The following is a 19,906-nucleotide window of genomic DNA, read 5'->3' on the forward strand; positions in this document are numbered from 1 at the left end:
TCTTTTGATTAAAATAGAGTTCTTTCGAAGTGTCTCACCGAGGTAACACCTCCCAAGTATCAATATTATCGAGACAACTCAACCGCAATTACCTCATCACGGTAAATGCATACATGATACCTCGGTGTTGCTTCATCGAATTGGCACTCTCGTTCCAAAATCTCTCCGACTCCACCGAATGGCTTAAACACACTAGTAGAGACGGATTGAAGCACCCCTGTCTGGCGCCTTTCTAGCACACCCACTGTCATTTTCTCTCCGTCCAAACATCGTTCATCGAGTGGATCTTGAGCGTGCCGCCATTCCATTGTGTCTCGTTTGGACTGAGACTTTCCGGGATAAATTGCCGTGCTCAGGGCCTTGCTCATTTTCTATTGCTCTAAATACGCCAAACATCGAGAGCTTTCCGACCCTCCAGGACAGTCCTCGTCTAACTTCTCTCTGCTTATCAGTTGCAGACAGGATGACCATATTCGATGAGATAAAGCACGTCCAGAAGCTGGCCGAGACGGAGGCTGCGGGTGATCCCAATGCTCACGGTCAATTTCTGGCTGCGATTCGCAAGCTGCAATTGGCAGCGGAGAAGCCGATTGACACAACTTCTCGAGTAAATTTTCAGGTAAGTCCATGGATATCGTTTATTTGGCAATGCAACTTACAAGCAGGTTATGCAAAATATCTGCGTTCGAGTGGCAATTGAAAGGAAGCTGCTTCACGCGATAGCGGAGAATGGAGAACCCATAACATCGGCCGAACTGTCGCGTGTGACTGATACGGATGAACTTCTAGTTGGTAGGTGCATCGCTCCGTCTGCAGATCGATATTGATTCATTAGTCCGTGTGATGCGTGTGTTGACCGCAATTGGCTTTGCCATCGAGACGGCCAACCAGACCTACGCCGCGAATGAGACGACTCATTTTGAGATCCTCCCGGGGTCAATTGCCGCCGTGAAGCATCAGTAAGTATCACATCCACATAAAGAATGAGTGACTAACTTTAGCAGCTTCGAGCCCGACTTTGGCATGGTACCATTCCCTTGATGCTCACCTGTACGGTCCCGGCTGACAATCTAGGGAGCCAAACTAATCGACTACATGCGCGGTCCAGGCGTTAGCCAGTTTGCCGATGAACCCGGCCAACAAACGCTCTTCAAGTATGCACATGGATTTGACAAAATCTTCGGCATGCTCGAACAAAACCCGGAGCAAAAGCAGGCGTTCGATGACTACATGGCGGCTAGAAGGTTGACCAACCAGCCGCAGTGGTTCGAAACCTATCCTGCTGCCGAGAGACTGCGGGATGTGCGAAACTGTCCAGATTCGGTCCTGCTGGTCGATGTTGCAGGAGGACCAGGACAGGAAATTTCGCGCTTCAGACAACGTCACCCGGACAGCCCGGGGAGAATCATCTTGCAAGATCTCCCTCTAACCCTCAATCGGATTGAGAAGATACCAGCGGGGATTGAACCTATGGAACACGATTTCTTCAATCCGCAGCCGGTCAAGGGTAAGCCACATTCCATGTACTAGATCATGAAAGCTGACAGTCAAAGGTGCCCGGGCTTATTTCTTCCGGCAAGTGCTGCATAACTGGTCCGACGCCAAAAGCAAGCAGATTCTGTCGCACATCGCCGATGCCATGGAGCCAGAATACTCGACCCTGCTGATCGCCGACTATGTGTTGTCGGATACTGGGGCCGAGCTGAGAGCCGCTGAGATGGATATTCTCATGTGGCTACATACTGCCGGTCTCGAGCGGACTGTCTCGCAGTGGAGGGCTTTATTCAACGCTGTAGGCCTCGAGCTGGTGCAGATCTGGAATACCGACAAGGGAGATGAGTCGGTACTAGAAGTGAAGAAAAGGTTGTGATGCATACAAGGCTTGTAAAATAAGCTTCCAGTTCTACTAGCTGTCCATGTTAAGTTTGCCCTGGGTGTTTAGCACAGTTTCGCAATCACATTGCAGCTAGACCATATACCAGTGCCAGTAGCAGAACTTATAATGCTCTCCAGGGCATAAACGAACTGCCGTTATCTGCAACATTGGAGGCTTTCACATAAATGAACTGCTATCCTTTTGCATGTTCTTTCTGCACACAGGGTTAAGTCATGATGTGAGCAATGAATTCCATCAGTAACAAGGCGGACTGGGACAAGAAGGCATGTAGGCCATGGTATCAGCACGCTCATACTGACTTGCTCAGGTGTTCAATGATGAGATTATTACTAAATGGCGTAAAGAAATTCAGGACAGCAGGGAAGACGTTAGTAAGTGAATGTTAGAGTGGATCATTAAAGAAGCGCAGTGGAAAGCTGGGGTCTTCCGAGATACTAAACATGTTGTCGCATTCGACGTGGGTGTGGTCAAATCAGATGTTGCCATACCGGAGGAATTACGACAGGCTCTTATAGAGGCCGTCCGTCCCCTGGAGGAGGTTCCTGAGGAACAGAAGGACTACCATCCTGGGACAGACAACAAGGTAGCCGATCTGGTTCATCCATCATTATTTCCTGTGATATCTGGCTGAATGCGCATCCTGCTGGATTAACTCATCAGTCTCAAAGCCTTTGTAAACCACATTGGTGAGGGTAAAGTGCTCCCTGTCTACCGCAAGCAGGAGTGTATCACATCGCAGAGTGACTACGACTACTGGTACTAGAGGTGCCCCCATTAGCCCTACAGCCTCAGGTTTCAATGGCTACCCTGTGACGTTCACTTTGGACCAAATAATAATGGATTGCATCCTACATTAATAATCTACATCCCCAGCAACACCAAGCACTGTACCAAGTCATTGAACAGATTCTGACAAGGACTATCCCTATGTGGAACAAAACCTTGAGCCTCCTGCAGAACAAGCATAAACGCATTGAATACTATGAAGTTGAGTATGAGGACCATCCAGAACCCGAGCCGGAGGTGGTAGATGAGGATGAAGAGGATAGTGATGAATTCTGTGAGAGACACTGGGAATGGCAATGATGACAGCCCATTAAACTGCCAGAGCCAGGAAGTTTTGTCCTGCACCCTTTTTATAACCAGGTTACTCTCCGCCAGGAATATGCTGAGTGAGGACTCTAGGTGATTGTCAAGCTGGCGAACATCAAGCTAACGCCTGAGAAGCCCGAGTATGAAGGAGGCTCTTGGCATATTGAAGGGCAACTAGTAAGTCTATGAGGCAGTTGATTGACAAGCCTCATCCTAATAATAAATAGAACGAACACATCTGCGCTACAGCCATCTACTACTATGATGGTGAGAATATCACGGAGAGCACTCTCACATTTCGTTAACGGGGAAGCAGGGGCAAGATTAAGGATATTAACTATGAATAATCCTGGCATAGCTTTCTTCAACAGGTCTTTAGCTTTAGGCCTAATATAAATGGTTCTAATGAGTGCAATGTCACTTAGCTACTAGGCAGTGTTAAGATGTGTTAAGGATACCTTCTTACCTTTCTAAATATCCTCCAGCATCATGTGGCGCCTTTTTTACTCGCGGACCCATCTAAACCTGGCTATTATAAGATTCTTACTTTTTTCCTTGTGGATCTACATCTATCTATCATTTTGTTAGCTAATGTGCCACCTTAGTAGAAGACTGGTAGAGAGAATAAGAAGAGCTTAATAGCTAATTACTTAGGGAAAAGCTGCCTCCTGAACTGCAGAACATGGTAAAGAATAAGTTTGATGCTTACCCCATCATGATGGAGGAGGCCAAGCAGTACTGAGAAGAGCTGATGGAGGAGCGTTCGTCCAAGTTGGAGGAGCAGAACGAGAAATTTGAAATGGACAGCTTTAACTTGTGTGAACATTGAGCATCAAGTAGTCTAGCTTGTATCAATAGCCGCCACCGGGAGATGAATTGCATTTGCTTTATGTTAACATTTCTATCCTTCTATCTTTGACTATCTTCTAAAGGAAACTTCAAACAGGTCAACCACTAGACTCTGGAATCGTAAAAATTGCCCTCTTCCTGGATTGAAAGCGACTCGAAAGGCCCTTCCTTATTCTTACCACCCTTCTTCCGCTCTTTCTCGGCTCTCTTCGCTTCTTTCTTCTCCTGCCTGATCCGCTTTTTCTCTTGCCTGTTGACCTTGGGAAATTCCGAGTCTGGCCCTTGCAAGACGCGACCGGGATGAATGACGTTCAGAATGAGCAGGGCCAAAAACATTGGCGTCGCGTCGAGGACATATTCGTACGCCTCGTGAGTCAAAATGGGGTTGGTCGGGTCCGTGCCTCGCGCGTACTGGCATAATCGGAAGATGATTCGGATCTGCTACCTGTCAGTATACTTTGTCTTTCCGGACAGGAATGACATACGGTGATGAGAGTCAAAGACGCATATAGCGCCCCGAACAGCCAGCGCCACGAAGTCGAGCCGCGAGTGGTCTTTTCTTGGTCCAATTCTCTGTAGTTTTCCATCCGTACCATTCGACGATGGAGATGGATTGCCAGGACGCCGAATATCAGCACGAACAGCTCTTGGAGTCCGATACCGCCCATATAGACGTGGATACCGAGCATGGTGGTGTTGGCTGGCACGTCGTTCTGTGTCGTGATGCTGGCACCTGCGAGCTGGACGATAAAGGCGAGAATATCCAGCCACACAAAGATTAAGCCGTACCGTTTGGCGGAGATTCCACCCAGCCGTTGGTCGGGGATGAAGAAATGGATGAGGCGACCTAGGGTCATGTAGATGAAGGCATTGATCCCTACACGTTTGATCAGTATCTGTGATTTAGATGTGGGGAGTCTCATCATACACAGAGGCGCCAGAAGATATAGAAGTGTGTGAGCAGTAGCAAAGGGCTCGCTGTCCTGGTGTCTTGTCTGTAGAGTCCGGAATACAAAGGCAAGTAACTCCCAGCTGGCTCCCATGATAACCACCCAGGCATATTTCTACCTTTGTCAGTAAAGCATTCTGGGCTGCTCGATGCAACACCAACCTTCTTGTAGATGAAAGCTTGGATGACGTGGCAGAGCGTTGTCAACCCGAAGAGGATTGTGAAAAAGATGGCGGCACCAAAGGACGGAACATAGAGAAGAATGGCATCACAGGCTTCTGGAGGCAGGTAGCCATTTTTCCCTGGCTTAGGATGTGTACAGGTCTCGGTGGGAGATATGGCTGAAGCCGTAGCAGTGGGGGATATTGTCGCAGTGGCGTTCATATTAAGATCGAAAGATAGTACCTGAGTGGAATCTTCTGGTTGATATTGTATAGAGTCATCATGGCCAGAGATGTAAACTTATATGTCCATAACTTCTGACGTTATTGTGAATGCCTGTCAGGCAGCCAGATGATAGGGTATATAACCACTGAGAGACATGATGCTCAGCCATATCAGCCTCCATCATACATCAAGCATCCGATGCATCATGACTTGTATCTTCTTCGATTCTTTGTGACAAGCGAGCAGGCCAATCAGACAGTATAAATGAAGCTTGGCATCTGTCATATGGATACAATGTCAGGAGTAAAAATAGCCAGGCTGATCGGCAGCACAACAGGCCAATCATGACGGATCTGACAGGCAATCCATCTTGCACGCTGAATGGACAATTCGCATCTACTCGCATCCGCTAACTGTTTTAGTCTTGGAGTCCGAATGATCTGGCCTCGTTTCTCGACTTCCGTCTGACATGACATGGGAGTAGGCAACCGCGTTCCCACAAGCTTGGATCCGTGGATATCACCGACTCGCTTCTGTCTGAGCCAACTCGTGCTTGGAGTCTCGAGGTTAAAAGTGCGCTGGAAGGATATGAATCGTTGTCGTGGGACGCCTTATATGTGATAGAACCATGCCTCAACGGACAGGAGTCAGCCGGTCTCGCAACGGCTGTCTTACGTGCAAGTGAGTCGACAACATGTAGTGCAATTGAAGCAATAATATTCATTCTGGTGCTAGGATACGCAGAGTGAAGTGCGATGAAGAAAAGCCCACCTGCCAACGATGCCGATCCACTGGCCGAAAGTGCGACGGATACGCCAGCCCCTTGTCAAGCACTGCTCGCCAATCGACCGATCTACGGATCATTCAATATACGTCGCAGGTATCCCAGCCAATGAAGATGAGCATGTTCCCTTCGTTTCACCAGCCGCTAGCGGGGTGTGACTACAGTGCGCTAGAGTTTTTCCACTTCCAGACAGTCTCCTGCTTCGGGCCCAAGGCCGGGGACTTTCTTCTTCGTGCAGCCTATCATGACGCGACCGTGCGAGTGGCTGCCACTGCGCTAGGGTCCTTGCATCGCGCCTTTGTGCGTGATGGTGGTGGGCCGGCTGTGCCGCAATCGGGATTGACTCGGTATGCATTGCAGCGGTACAGCTCTGCCATCCACCTGGCTCTGAATCAGATCCCTGTGACTGAGGGACAAAGCACCGACAGTATACTCATCATGTGTGTGCTGTTTTTCTGCTTCGAGAGTTTACAGGGCCACTTTCGCAATGCTGTCCAGCACGGCATAGCCGGCCTGCGAATCCTCAGGCAACGGGAAGAGCGCTTCCTGAATGAAGGAATCGTAGCCCGTCTTCCCCCGCGCATTGTTCGCTTGATGTTTGTCACAATTGAGAATCAGATCATCGAGGTAGACTGGAAATCGTACCTTCCTGTCTCCATCCAGTCAACCCTTCTATCTCCCTCCAAACTGCCCCCAGTCAATTTGGACGACACTCCGACGCTCGACCAGCTCAGTGATTCCTTTCAGTTCTGTTACAACCAGTATCTCAAGTTTTTATACCTGTCGCAGGCATCCGATAGTGTGGAGCTGGTCCAAACGCTTGAGCAGAACCAGGCATACTACGCCCAGATGCGACAGCACATGCATGCGTGGTCAGCAAAGTTCGACGCATTCCTCGACGCCCATGCGCAAACCGACCAGAGTGAAACCGATCGCATGACAATCAATCATCTGAAGATGTGGCGGAAGATGATGGGCATCTTCCTGAATATGGATGCGCCGCCCTCCGAGGGCGGACTTGACCGGTTCGCCTCTGAATTCGGCGCGATCATCTGTCTGGCAGAGGATCTTCTGAATTCCTCTTCCTTGACACCTCCTGATTCAAAGTCAAAACCCTCTGCCAGGGTCCAACCAGCTCGGCAACAGCAGAATACGCTTCCTACCATCCTCCCCAAGACCGAATCCTCGTCAACATCTCCACCACCGTCTTCCTCCTTCTTCGTCGTCTCGCTAGGACTCATCCCCCTCCTCTGGATCGTCGCCACAACCTGCCGGCACTCACAGATCCGCCACCGAGCCATCGACCTGATGAGCCGCAGTCGCCGGCGCGAAGGCGTATGGGACTCGGTCCTGTTCTCGACTCTTGCACGCAGAATGGTCGCGATGGAGGAGGAGGCTGCGGGATTCGCCAAGGGAGCCATGTACGAGCCGGCGGATCTGCCTATTTCTGCCCGGACTAATACTATTGCGGGTGAGTTCTGCGAGGGCCGGCAGGGGAAGATTGAGTTTTTTCGGGATGGGATCAAGCTTTGGGAGGAGACAGTGCAGTGGTGATATGACATGACCGATATGTTCTTTGCTCTACCACGATAGCATGAATGATATTTACTAGAGGATCATTGTCATTTTAACACGGAATAACTACTATTGTTCCTGGCTATATGCTAGCGTATAATACAAATCATCATTATCCTCTGTCAGGACACAGACATTACTCCCACACTACAGCATGACTGCGGCGTTATATTTTGATCTTGCAGGTATACGACGTCGTAGAGTTCGCAGCAAACGCGGCGATCAGACTCTCTATGGCAGAATATGCACCCAGCCCCGCCAACGCCAATGCACCCAAGATATAGAAGATGTTGAACACACTCAGAGCCAGTTCCTTGGGTCTCTGCGCGAGGAAACCACGGACAAAGCGCCGCATGCCGTGATCGTGGCGAACGGTCTGTCCCGTCGCGGGGTCGAAGCCCTCGCCGTCTCGCAGGGCGGCGCGCTTCACACAGTACGCCAGGGCGAGAAGGGGCGGGAAGCTATAGGTGAATTGCAGAATGCAAAAGGCTGCGACTACCGAGGTCAGACCGGAGAAGTTGGGAATACCGGCGGCCAGAGCAAACGCGATACCCCAGTAGATGGGGACCAGGACGACCCAGAACAACTTGCCGCTCCGGGTGGTCAACGGAGGGCAGCGGAAGATCTCAACGCAGATTTGGTTATAGAGGACTAGAGACGGTCAGTATGCAAGAGCATATGGATACTGGTACAGACATACCCTTCAGGCCGATGTTGCCATACAGACCCGCCGCAATGACCGCACTGAGCATGGCAAAGACGTTGCCGGCCGTCGAGATGTTGTACGAGCCGATCCCCAGGTAGCTGGGGTTGACGTTGTACTGGCCCTGGTAGCCGTACATGAACAGGCCATAGAACATGTACCAGAAGTAGATGAACGCCTGGGCTGCCCACATGGCTGTCAAAAAGTCCTTGGGCCGCTTCATCTCCGACATGAATTCCGGGAACACCATGGCGCCGCCGTATGCGAACACGGCTTGCATGGCGCCATTGAGCGAGCCGACGAAGTTGCCCGACTCGGGCAGGCCGCCGGACGTCTGAACGGGAGGATAGACACCATTCACGGGCGTGACGAGGGCCTTGTTGACGACCGCACCCGCCGACGCCGAGGCGGCCGCGTAGTTGGGGGGCGCGTTGGCCGCTCCGCCCATGGTGATGAACATGACGATGAGGTTGATCCAGACGGCGGAATTGGCGAGCCAGCCATACTTCTGGAGAGTGCGGACCTGGCCGATGAAGAAGCCGACCAGCGCCCACACCAGGCAGCAGATGATGAAGCACAGCTTGGACTTGGACACCTGGTAGAGCGCCTCACCGTTGGAGATGACGATCAGCCCGACGTTCAGCAGCAGCTGGATGCTCTGCAGCACGTTGAAGAGATAGCGCATCCACCGGCCATACAGACGGAAACCGAGGTCTCCGAAGCTGCGGAGGGGGAATTGGTACGAATCGAGGCCCATGAACGCGGACCAGAGGAGATAACCAGAATAGGCGGCCAGGCCACCAAAGACAGTGTACAATGCAATTCCGGGACTATCACGTCAGTTGCTTTCTATCATTTGAAGAGGCAAAGTACTACTCACCCCCAACCCATGGTCGCAAAGGCATAACCCAGACCGAAAGGACCCAGAATGTCGGTGGTGATCAGATAGAAGATGGCTCCTCGGGTGGCCGTCCGCAGCGCCCGGGACGCATTGGTCCATTCCTCGTCGGTGATGGTCATTCGTCCCGCTGCATCGCTGGCGTTGGCTGTTTTGGCATCTTCGGACGTGTTTTCAGCCACCGGCTGAACGGCCCCGCCTGACTTGGAGGGGAAGATGATGGACAGCCATCCCCGTTCCTTGTCGCCGTTGGACCGGGACTCTTCTTCGGCACGCGCCAGTTGGGCGTAGTAATAGTACTCCTCGAAGGTGACACTAGAATCATGCAACTTGCGGTGCTGTGGACGGATAGCAGCAGTGCCAGTGCCGTAGTCAATGGCATCCAAGGCCTCTCGCTCTTTCTCATGCAGTCGAGGATCTCCCCCATCGAGGGCGACACTCGCTGGCTGTGCCATGACGGATTACAATGAGCTGAAGAAGAAGCAGCAGCAGCAGCAAAAGAAGAATAGACGGAGAAGGTGGGCTTTGGAGGGAGAGACGGAGAAGAGCAGCCCGGACCGACGGCTATATATCTGGTGGAACCATTCCCCAGATGAACGGATAGCGGTCTCACCCGCAGACTAATTAACAGAATGCTCCGATAGCAGCATGATAGGAAGCGAAGGAAAGTATAACCAGACCGGGTAGAGGTTAGCGACGGGAATTCGCCTCCTGGCGATGATGCTGCTGCCGATAAGGTTTCCTATCCCCAGGTTCCAGTCGCACCGTGGCAATCCAGAAACTAGAAGAAGCAATGCCGAGGATAGCCAAGACGAACCGTAAAGGCTTGACAATGCTTATTTGCCATGGGCCAGTGGGTCTGCGTCGAGATGAGAAGTGCATGCTAATATCGGGATACGAGAGAACAGGTATGGAGAGTAGTCCGTAGGACAAGTGATTGAACCACCTGATTCCTCTTCATCTATCTCTCATCAATTGATGGACTACAATTCGTCAGAAAGAGGAGTTCTTCAGCGCCGTGGAACAGTCGATGTAACCCTCCGCAAAGCAGGGCGTGCACTAGATGCCACCATCCAAACTTTGTTCCTCCGTAGACCACATAATAATGCCCCATTTTTCAAGCTTCAAGGAAGGTTTCTCCATATCAGCTTCAGACATCTGTCTAGGTCGAAATAGGAAGGTGCTTAAGCATGGATATGCCGTGTGTTGTGCACGCGAGCTTCCCTCTATCTGTTTCTACCAGGAGCTGATGGGAGACGTATACACTGTCAACTGGCTTTGGCAGGCATTACTGATTCAGTATCTAGCCATGCTTATTGCTGCTCCTTCAGAAGGAGAGACAAATGCAGGAACAATTGAGCAGGCTAGGCTGCTCGGTTCTACTGCGTATGTTTCGCAAACAGATATATCCGATAAACTACTCGATGTACATATTTCATTAGCTGGATAAGACATGCCTTGACAATCAAATCACCTCAACCGAAAAGACAAGGACGGACACAGAATTGATATTGATACTCTGGCTTCGTCCGTTTGGTAAGGGGGCCTACTCACCGTGGTCACGGCAGCCGATATCAGTCGTTATGATATCGGCATCAAGGACAGCAAGGACGACAAGGACGGCAAGAACTGCTGGAGGTAGAAAGACCATTATCGCAGTTGCGCCTGGACAAGTCAGAGCAACGTTTTTCCGCATTGGACGTAGCAGAAAGAAGCAGCCGATAACGTATGCTGCGAGTACTCCTCAGCGAGGATCTACGCGACCTACAAAACAGTACAGCTACGCAACAAATCGTGTCATAGCTGTCAGCCAACGCCAGACACCCATCCTCAGTCCTTGTTTCTCCTTCTTTGCTGAGGTGCAGACAAATGGACTCCCAATATGCAGAGACCTGTCCGTGTACCTCTTTCTCACCCGCGTGACCCCTGCGTGATACCCCGATCTCGAGAGTATCTGGTGAGGATCACACAATGCACACCGCACGACTCTTTCCTCTGATCACCGCCTCTTCCTGTACGACCATAAGGTCAACGGCATGAAGGCGCGATCCCGTTACATCCCCACGAGTCGGATTGGTCTCAGCGCAGAAGTTCGTCGAGCGGACCAGATCTGGTGTCCTCTCTCGAGTCATTTCCCATTACCAGCGGTCTACCGCATCACAGTGTCGACGACTTTGTTCGAACGGACGACAGTATCCAATGGCTGCGATAGACGTTGCTCGAGGGAGGTGGTCTGGGATCGAGATCATGGAGGCATCGAGGGAGGCAGGGAACAGGCGATTTGTGCGACGCGACCGGAGTGAATTTTCTGAAACCCAGTGGCCGCTGGACGTAGAGCATTTCTGAGGTGGTAGAAGAGCTGGATGAGATGGCAACGTTGACTACTTCATGCTGGTTCATAGGTGTTGTCAGCAGGAAATCCGGGTTCTCCAGTAGACAGGGATGTTTTATGTACTGTATTGATACCAAAATGATGAGTTGTGATTGGGTCATGGAATGTATTACGTGAAACTGTATTACAAACACCGCTTTGGGCGACGTCACCTGATCATGGTTTATTTGTTGTGCCTGAGGAATCAAGATGGCCTTTGTCGGTTTACTCTTCTTTCACCAGCTGATCGAAAATGATGCATCTGAAGGCTTGACTTAGTATTCAATTACCAACAGATTTGAGTCAATTGCCTAAAACGGAAATAAGCCGTTGTTGGAAACAGCATCACCGAGAGTCTGAAGCAGTGGAAACAGCAGAAATGGACGAAAACGGACCGAATCAGGCAACCGGTACAAGAAGTCTGCAAGACAAAGAATGCCAGAACGCCCATTGTGAGCTTTGTATCACAGGATGGTCGATATAGACAAGAGAGAAGACTCTATCCCTCTACTGTCTGCCTACAGAGTGTCCTCGATCAACATCCTTCTTGCTAAGTCCAGTCTCTGGCCAATCCCGACTCCATGGCCGTCGTCGTGACGCTGTGGAAATCCAAGGTCATCAAGATCATAGCCGGGTTTCTGTGCAGCATTCTATTGCTCAATGCGCTGGTCCGCAATGGGGTCGACTACACGGCCACGCGACATATGATCCGTGGCGGCCATTCTCGTTGGGCGGATGACTCGCTGTATGAGGCAATTCAAAATGAGACACTTGGAGTACGCCATCTCAAGCTGCTATTGTGGTCCTGCTATTGTGGTCCTGCTAATGTGTTCAGTTTGAGCATGTCTATGCCATCAGTCTCAAGGAGCGTACCGACAAGCGCGATTTCCTTGCTCTGGCGTCCTCGATTGTCGGCTTTCAAATTGACTGGTTAGACGGAGTGAAGCCAGAGGACGTCCATCCAAAATCGCTTCCTGAGGTAAACCATCTTTTCTCCGGTCGGAGCTTTGCTAATAGTGATCCATGATCCAGGGAATGAACATGACTATTATCAAACCTACGGTTGCAGCCTGTTGGCGAGCCCATATGAATGCCCTTCGCACGTATGTACCATGGAACTTTGGGACGATCAGGACTGACAACTCGCAGAGTCGTGGAAAAACGGCACTCAACCGCCCTGATTATGGAAGACGATGCCGACTGGGATGTCTCGCTCAAGCAGCAGCTGCGTGAGTTCGCCCGAGGACTCCGGACGCTTTCGCCGACCAAGACCCCCTCGAAAAAAGCCCCCTATGGTACAGATTGGGACCTTCTCTGGGTTGGGGGATGCGCAACAGCTGCCGGAGTCAACGAGACCGAATTCTACGCAATCCCCAATGATCCTACGGTCCCAGGGATGAACCGGCGCAGCTTCTGGGTCGACCGGCGGGGGCCACTGGACCGGTGGAAGCACCGTTTCCCCCAACTCCCCGAGGAATCGACTCGGTATGTCTATCGTGCAGACACCGGATGCTGTCTTTATGGATACGCTGTGACCTACAATGGCGCCCGGAAGATCCTGGCCTCGTTGTCCGTGGACCACCTGGAAATCCCCGTGGACAATGCTCTGGGCCACATGTGTGGAGGCAGGAATCGTCCTCAGATCCAATGCTATGCGCCGCATCCGAATCTGATTGCGACGCATCGACGTGCGGGCTCTTCTTACAAGGACTCGGACATTGAGGCCTATGGACAGGACAACTGGCATCCAGCGGAGGCGTGGGATCTGGTGTACAGTACGAAGCTCAATCTCCATCGGTTGCTGGCAGGGAACGAGGCGGCTATGTCTCAGTGGCCAGACGATCATAATCCATGGTCGCCGGCTGAGTTGAAGCTGAAGGAGTTTCAATATCCGCAGGGGTTTCATGTCGCGTATTCCGATGATGTTTAGTACAGAGCTGTATGTTTCATTTACATCTGTAGCTGCACCATGTAAAATAGCACTGTCCAAGGCTTATCAGTGTAATCCGCTATATTTAGTAAGATTGTGCCCTTAGCAGAAATGCAACATGAGGCTCCTTGTACCATGTCCACCGCTGCAACCCTTCCGGATGCGAACGACCTGAACCGCATTCCATCCCTAATCAGTGCAATTACTTGTCTTTGTCTGATCAGACACGGACATGATCACAATGTTCCATTTGATCGTCACGAATACTGGGTCTGGGTGTCATCACTCCACTCAACCAAGGAAGCCTTGACGGTTCTAGGTCATAGTTGTCTTCCATATAGTCTTGTCGGTAAGCTCTCACCTGCTTGTTCTGACAATATCTACACAAATGTCTTACCCAACTACCCTTCCCGAGAAGCTCCCAGAGGAAGCGATCCAGCCTGTCAGTTCGTCTCTGTCCGACTACGATGCCGATCTCTCGTCGTCCGGCTACACAGAAAGTCCGGATCTTGAAGATCGCGAGAAATATGCCGGAATACTAGCAGATACAAAGAAAAAGGACAAGGCCACGCCGGGTCTTCGCTTCGTTGTATGGACGGCAATCAATGTTGCTTCCACCGTTGCCATAGTACGTACTTCACCTACTAGAGAATCTAAACTGACCAGCCAAGGTGTTCACGAACAAATATATACTATCCGATATATCATTCCGCAATTGCCAGGTCGCCTTTGCTGCATATCATTTCTTCATCACCGGGGCCACATTATGGCTCATCTCTCGCCCGCAGTGCGCCGTCTTCATACCGAAACAGGTGTCGGTAGTGCAGATGATCCCCCTGGCGGCCGCGATGTGTATCCAGGTGATTCTTCAGAATCTCTCGCTTGCATATTCGTCCGTCATGTTCCATCAGCTGGCTCGGTTACTCTTGACCCCAGTCGTGGCCTTACTCAACTACATGCTCTACTCGACCAAGATCCCGCGAACGGCCGTCTCCCCTCTCATCCTGCTGTGTTCCGGCGTCGGAATCGTTTCCTACTATGACTCCCTCGCGAGCAACGAGAGCGCCGCGAGTACTTCGGCCTGGGGAACGCTATTCGCTCTTGCCGGCGTCGGTGCCAGTTCAATCTACACGGTATGGATTGGGCAGTACCACAAGAAGTTCCAGTTGAATAGCATGCAGCTTCTCCTGAACCAGGCCCCAGTCAGCACCGTCTTGTTGCTGCTCACTGTGCCTTTTACTGCGACTCCGCCATTGGGGGCTGTTCCAGTGTCCATGTGGATTCTAATCTTAATGGTATGATCCATCCCCTCTCTTTGACACCTTCTAACGAGTCTCAGAGCGGCATCTTTGCCTCCCTGGTGAATCTCTCGCAGTTTTTCATTATCGACTTGGCTGGCCCCATCAGTGGGACGGTGGTCGGTCAGCTCAAGACGTGCATCATCGTTGGGCTGGGGTGGTCTTTTAGCACGCATCCCATCTATTTTCAGAGCATTGTTGGGATTTTCCTGGCCTTGGTGGGCATGAGCATGTAAGTTTTGCCATTCTGATAGGATCATTCGCTAATTCCTGCCAGATATATGCGGGTCATTATCCAAGAGCAGAGGTAAACAGTGGGGAATTAGCTAGACCAGCGAGGTTAGAAGTATTATCAATCATCCATTATATAGCAAGTCCCTATCGCATTATGACGGTCATCTATCTGTAGATGGGCGTGCTCTGCAGAACATGCGGCTAATCAGATGCATATGCATTGATTGGTTTACTCTAACTACCCCTCAAATGAAGATAACAACCTCCTCGGCCCATCCATTGCTCCTCATCACATAAACACTGTAGAATCCCATGTTCCTTCTACGGCTGCCGGATGATATTCTCCTCCTCTTGGCTGATAATCTGTCGCGGGAGAGGGACATCAATGCCCTTGCGCAGACTAGCCGTCGACTTTACCCACCGCTAAACCGATTCCTCTACCAGTATAATATCCGACAGTCGCACAGCTCCGCTCTCCGATGGGGTGTATCGGTGGGCTGCGAGGGCACCGTTAGAAAATGCCTAGAGCTAGGCGCACCTCTTGATTGTAAGCCCAGGACGGACATAGACAGCGATACACCGCTGGTGAACATTGCATCCGAAAGAGGCTACGATCGTGTCTTGAAGCTCTTACTGGACTATGGCGCCGACCCCAACGAGGATGGACATTTTCCTCAGGTTCCCCTTTCGTTGGCCATTCTAAACGGACATGATGCAGCTGTGCGAGTATTGTTAGCACGAGAAGATACAAAGGTTACCCTGCCGTCCGGGTTCAGCCAACAACCGCTGCATTACGCTTTAGGACGGGGATCTCTGGAATGGGTTCGACTGCTGCTCGAACGAGGCGCAGATATCCAAGAGTATGAGTCTCGAGGGGCCCGGGCCCTTCACCCAGCCGTGAGAAGTGGAAGCCGAGATCTAGTCGAGTTCCTCATCGGTCGTGGGAGCGATCCACTGGTCTGTTGTGGGTATACGGCTCTATCGCTGGCTGCAGTAATGGGGCACCGGCCACTGGTCCAGTACTTCCTCGCGCATGGGGTGGACCCGAATATCCGGGACCGGGTCGGATTCACTGCTCTCGGGCACGCGGCCAAGGAAGGCCATGCAGACGTCGTCGAGACGTTGCTTGCGTGGGGCGTCGACACAGAAATTCTCGGCGAGGACAGCGAAACGGCTCTATCCTGGGCGGCCAGACAGAACCACGAAAAGGTGGTGGATCTTCTACTGCAGCACGGAGCACATCCGAATTCGTCCAACTTTCGCGGGATATGTCCCATCTACTGGGCCGTCACCAACGGCTCCATCACCATGTTCAAAGCGCTCTTGGCCCATGGTGCCAGGTTGGACATTGAAACCGACGCAGGAGAAACCCTCCTCCATATCGCCGTATGGCGGAACGATCAGCCGCTGGTCGACATGCTCATACAGCTGGGCATCGATGTGGACAAACGTGACGAGACGGGCCGGACTCCTTTCGCCCTGGCTGCCGCGTGGGGTCAGATCAAAATAATGGAGCTCTTGCTGGTCAACGGCGCCGACATGACTATCCGGGATCACAGCGACCAAACACCATTGCACACAGCCCTCGCGAGACGTCAAGATGCCGCCGCCGAGTTCTTGCTACGACGAGGTGCTGGTCCAAAGTTCGCAACTATCCATGCTTCCGAGCGACTCTTCTCCGCAGTGGAAGGGGGAATGGTCCGGGTTACGCAGTTTCTACTGGAGAACGGTGTTGATCCCGACCCTGTAGATCAATGCGGCCGCACCCCCCTGCTTGTTGCCGCTGAGTCTTTCCGGCCGAGTCGCTGCGAGATAGCTGATCTGCTGCTCCGGACCGGTCGAGTGAACATCCATGCGCGAAATGCGGAACATCGCACGGCCCTTATGCGCGCGACCATGGAACAGAATCCTCAGCTTGTACGACTCTTGCTCTCCCACGGTGCCAATGTCGACGATAGAGACGAGGACGGGTGGACTTCTCTTGCGAGTGCATGTGCCTCGGGGGACGAGGAGATATGCAGGATCCTGCTCGAGGCCGGGGCCGACATCAACAGCCGGGACAACTATGGGTATACTCCTTTATATCAGCTGCCGAATGTCAGCGGGCCTCTTTATGAATTTTTGCTTGAAATGGGCGCAAAGCTTTAAGTCAGCGTGCTGGATGCCTTGGCCTGGATTAGGCCAGCCACCAGATATGAGCGATAGGTATACAGAGGATATACTGACTTTGGGACGCCTTCATACACCCAAAATGAAGTAAATGAATAAAGGTTTTGTGATCATAAACATCAAGCGGGTTGCCTATAATGCAGCCATCCATGCCTCTGTCGATCTCGGCGTATTTTGTGCATTGACACAGAAACTAAGTTGAGCAATCCTACATATTGTCCAGTGCCATATTGTCACCAATCATAAGGTATCTATTGAATATTCTTCCTTGCACTAGCCTGAATAGGCAGCTCATTGGAGAAGCTTAGCGGAATGAAATGCTCTGAAGTCATAGTGGCAACTGGCACTGGCACTGGCACTGGAACACAGTATCTTCAGCATACAATTCATGACCTATTCATATCTAGTCTGAGGTGAGAGGTTGAATACTCATTCTCATTTGCACTATCAGCACTCTAATACTCTGTAATAGATGTGTATATTCATAACTGAACTTATTGAAGACTACAAGATGCCAAGAGTCCCAGGCACAGACAGTTCTGATTAATTCTTTTATGTAATTCGGACCAGATCTTGTTCCTCCCACGCACACCAAGGTCCACCAACTGTCATGGATTCCAGTATTATTGGTTCGATGCTTTCTTCTTGATTCCAGACCACATGGGGAAATCCAGCACGAGAGTGGCCACCGATTTTTCCATCTGCTAACCATGTTGGGTCAACCGGATGAGAGGGACGGAGTGTATATATATGGCTTCTTGGGACCTGAGCAGTGCGAGAGCTAGGTCGATGTACAGAGCATTTAAGAATGTTCACCAATGACCGTGGGGATCAGGATTCTAGTAAGTGTCTGTATATATGTATAAAAATGCCGTCAGATACTGACAAGACAGTCTCCTCAGTGAGCTCAGACGTGACCATCGTAGACTGGGATGGCCCAGACGATCCGGAAAACCCACTGAACTGGTCCAAGGCGAGAAAATGGCTCATCACCTGCGTCTCGCTGCTCATGACGTTTATTGCGCTCATGAACGGCACCATCATCACCGTCGCCCATGAAGCCATCAACAAGCGATTTGGGATCAGCGATGCCGTCTTTCCGCACTCGTACTGGCCTGTGACCTCTTGGGCACTCGGAGGTGTCTTCTTCTCTCTGCTCATCCTTCCCATCATGGAGGATTTTGGCATCCGACGAACGTTCCTCCTGACGCACCTCCTGTTGATCCTCTTTGTCATTCCCCAAGGCGTGGCGCAGAACTTTGCGACGCTCGTCATCACGCGTTTCTTCGCGGGCGGCTGCGTTACCGTCATCGGTAACAGCGCTGCCAGCGTGATCGGGAATGTGTGGGAGACGGAGAAGCAGCGCAGTAAGCCCGTCAGTCTCTGGATCTGGGCCTATCTGGCGGGAAGCAGCGTGGGCCCGGTGATTGGAGCCTCCATCTTCCAATTTCTGTCCTGGAGGTGGATCTCCTACCTGCAGTTGATCTGGTACGGGGTCTTGTTCCCGATCAACTTTTTGGTCTTCAAGGAATCGCGCGCGGCGATCATCCTGCACCAGCGTGCAAAGAGACTACGCGCCAAAGGCCAGAATGCGTATACTCGCCAGGAACTCGAGGCCGAGCCTCTGCGGCAGCTGCTGGTCACGAGCATCCAGCGGCCCCTCAAAATGCTGGTCACCGAGTATGTGGTGTTCTTCTCGACGCTGTGGTCGGCCTTTACCGTCGGCACGCTGTACCTCTTCACCCAGTCCGTCGAGCAGGTGTTTGTGGGTCTGTATGACTGGGGACCTGTCGAGGCAGGATACGTGCAGGCCGCCATTGTGATTGGAGAAGTTGCCGGGTGGTTCTTCTCCATCCCTTCAGCGAAGCTATACTTTTCTTCTGCCCGTCGCAATACCGAGACGCCTGGTCTCCCCATCCCCGAAGCGCGGCTGTACCTGTCTGTGGCCGGCAGTGTGGTCGGCATTTCCGGAGGCATGTTCGTGTACGCGTGGACCTCGTATCCGACTCTGCCGTGGACCGTCCCTGCGGTGGGACTGTTCATGGTAGGTGCAGGAAGTGTCGTCGTGGTCTCTGGACTGGCCGATTACATTGTGGATGCCTACAGCCAGTACGCCGGCAGTGTCATGGCGTGCTTCGTGCTAGGCGAGAATACCTTTTCCGCGTTTCTGCCGTTGGCGGCCATGAGCATGTATAACACGCTGGGGTTCCAATGGGCCAGCATGCTGCTGGCGTTTATCAGCTTGTCTCTGGTACTCGCTCCGATTGCTTTTATTGTGTGGGGAAGAAAAGTGCGCGAGAAGAGTCCGTATATGCGAGAGGTGATCAAGGAGAAGAGGATGCAGGCTGGCCAGTGACTGTAAATATGCACTTGTTGTAAATACTATAGACTCATATAGACATCTACAATAATTTCATGCAATTTGATCCATCTTGTCTTCGCTCTAGGTTAAAATAAAAATATTGAAGAAAAAATGCCTCCGGGGAGGATCGAACTCCCGACCTTGAGATGACTCGGAAGTGGAACTTCTGATCATACAGGCAATATGAGACTCACGTGATAACCAACTACACCACAGAGGCATTTCTTAGTCGACCGCCTCCTTTTTTGCATATAAGACAGTCTGCAAGGTGGTCCGTAACAGAATTATGTTCTGTCGAGATATTTTCTAGCTTCGATAGACTCAAGTTGGTTTTGAGTTAGAAAGAATGGGTATCTGCTTTTCATGGGTTTAGTACCTCTAGTTATTCAGTTGTCTTCATTGTTCTTC

General features: G+C 51.4%; 9 protein-coding genes and 1 non-coding gene across 10 annotated transcripts; 7 read left to right on the forward strand and 3 right to left on the reverse strand.

Moving 5' to 3' along the window:
* Nucleotides 1-463: 463 nt before the first annotated feature.
* On the forward strand, nt 464-1,870 carry Aspvir_000039 (O-methyltransferase; the record flags this gene model as incomplete). The annotated part of the gene is made up of 6 exons (XM_043265185.1): nt 464-619; nt 666-792; nt 836-959; nt 1,005-1,026; nt 1,075-1,507; nt 1,554-1,870. The coding sequence occupies 6 exons, from the start codon at nt 464-466 to the stop codon at nt 1,868-1,870; spliced, it is 1,179 nt and encodes a 392-aa protein (XP_043121120.1).
* A 406-nt stretch (nt 1,871-2,276) lies between these two features.
* Aspvir_000040 (uncharacterized protein) lies at nt 2,277-3,294 on the forward strand (the record flags this gene model as incomplete). Its single annotated transcript, XM_043265186.1, has 3 exons — nt 2,277-2,480; nt 3,083-3,166; nt 3,217-3,294. The coding sequence occupies 3 exons, from the start codon at nt 2,277-2,279 to the stop codon at nt 3,292-3,294; spliced, it is 366 nt and encodes a 121-aa protein (XP_043121121.1).
* A 649-nt stretch (nt 3,295-3,943) lies between these two features.
* Nucleotides 3,944-5,171, reverse strand: Aspvir_000041 (RTA1 domain-containing protein; the record flags this gene model as incomplete). Its single annotated transcript, XM_043265187.1, has 4 exons — nt 3,944-4,276; nt 4,324-4,715; nt 4,767-4,902; nt 4,950-5,171. The coding sequence occupies 4 exons, from the start codon at nt 5,169-5,171 to the stop codon at nt 3,944-3,946; spliced, it is 1,083 nt and encodes a 360-aa protein (XP_043121122.1).
* A 631-nt stretch (nt 5,172-5,802) lies between these two features.
* Aspvir_000042 (Zn(II)2Cys6 transcription factor domain-containing protein) lies at nt 5,803-7,512 on the forward strand (the record flags this gene model as incomplete). The annotated part of the gene is made up of 2 exons (XM_043265188.1): nt 5,803-5,855; nt 5,910-7,512. The coding sequence occupies 2 exons, from the start codon at nt 5,803-5,805 to the stop codon at nt 7,510-7,512; spliced, it is 1,656 nt and encodes a 551-aa protein (XP_043121123.1).
* Nucleotides 7,513-7,699: 187 nt separating this feature from the next.
* On the reverse strand, nt 7,700-9,589 carry Aspvir_000043 (putative amino acid transporter; the record flags this gene model as incomplete). Its single annotated transcript, XM_043265189.1, has 3 exons — nt 7,700-8,184; nt 8,234-9,066; nt 9,117-9,589. The coding sequence occupies 3 exons, from the start codon at nt 9,587-9,589 to the stop codon at nt 7,700-7,702; spliced, it is 1,791 nt and encodes a 596-aa protein (XP_043121124.1).
* Nucleotides 9,590-12,086: 2,497 nt separating this feature from the next.
* Nucleotides 12,087-13,435, forward strand: Aspvir_000044 (uncharacterized protein; the record flags this gene model as incomplete). The annotated part of the gene is made up of 4 exons (XM_043265190.1): nt 12,087-12,281; nt 12,341-12,484; nt 12,538-12,608; nt 12,655-13,435. The coding sequence occupies 4 exons, from the start codon at nt 12,087-12,089 to the stop codon at nt 13,433-13,435; spliced, it is 1,191 nt and encodes a 396-aa protein (XP_043121125.1).
* Nucleotides 13,436-13,823: 388 nt separating this feature from the next.
* On the forward strand, nt 13,824-15,044 carry Aspvir_000045 (uncharacterized protein; the record flags this gene model as incomplete). Its single annotated transcript, XM_043265191.1, has 4 exons — nt 13,824-14,063; nt 14,158-14,730; nt 14,775-14,965; nt 15,011-15,044. 4 exons carry the CDS (start codon nt 13,824-13,826, stop codon nt 15,042-15,044), a joined length of 1,038 nt encoding a protein of 345 aa, XP_043121126.1.
* Nucleotides 15,045-15,279: 235 nt separating this feature from the next.
* Aspvir_000046 (ankyrin repeat domain-containing protein) lies at nt 15,280-17,115 on the forward strand (the record flags this gene model as incomplete). Its single annotated transcript, XM_043265192.1, has 1 exon — nt 15,280-17,115. One exon carries the CDS (start codon nt 15,280-15,282, stop codon nt 17,113-17,115), a length of 1,836 nt encoding a protein of 611 aa, XP_043121127.1.
* Nucleotides 17,116-17,944: 829 nt separating this feature from the next.
* Aspvir_000047 (putative MFS multidrug transporter) lies at nt 17,945-19,492 on the forward strand (the record flags this gene model as incomplete). The annotated part of the gene is made up of 2 exons (XM_043265193.1): nt 17,945-17,978; nt 18,015-19,492. The coding sequence occupies 2 exons, from the start codon at nt 17,945-17,947 to the stop codon at nt 19,490-19,492; spliced, it is 1,512 nt and encodes a 503-aa protein (XP_043121128.1).
* Nucleotides 19,493-19,610: 118 nt separating this feature from the next.
* On the reverse strand, nt 19,611-19,718 carry Aspvir_000048. Its single transcript has one exon. It is a non-coding gene; the product is annotated as a tRNA-Met (tRNA).
* Between the last annotated feature and the right edge of the window lie 188 nt (nt 19,719-19,906).

Source organism: Aspergillus viridinutans, assembly GCF_018404265.1.
Source record: "Aspergillus viridinutans IFM 47045 DNA, scaffold_1, whole genome shotgun sequence".
Taxonomy (NCBI): Eukaryota; Fungi; Ascomycota; class Eurotiomycetes; order Eurotiales; family Aspergillaceae; genus Aspergillus; species Aspergillus viridinutans.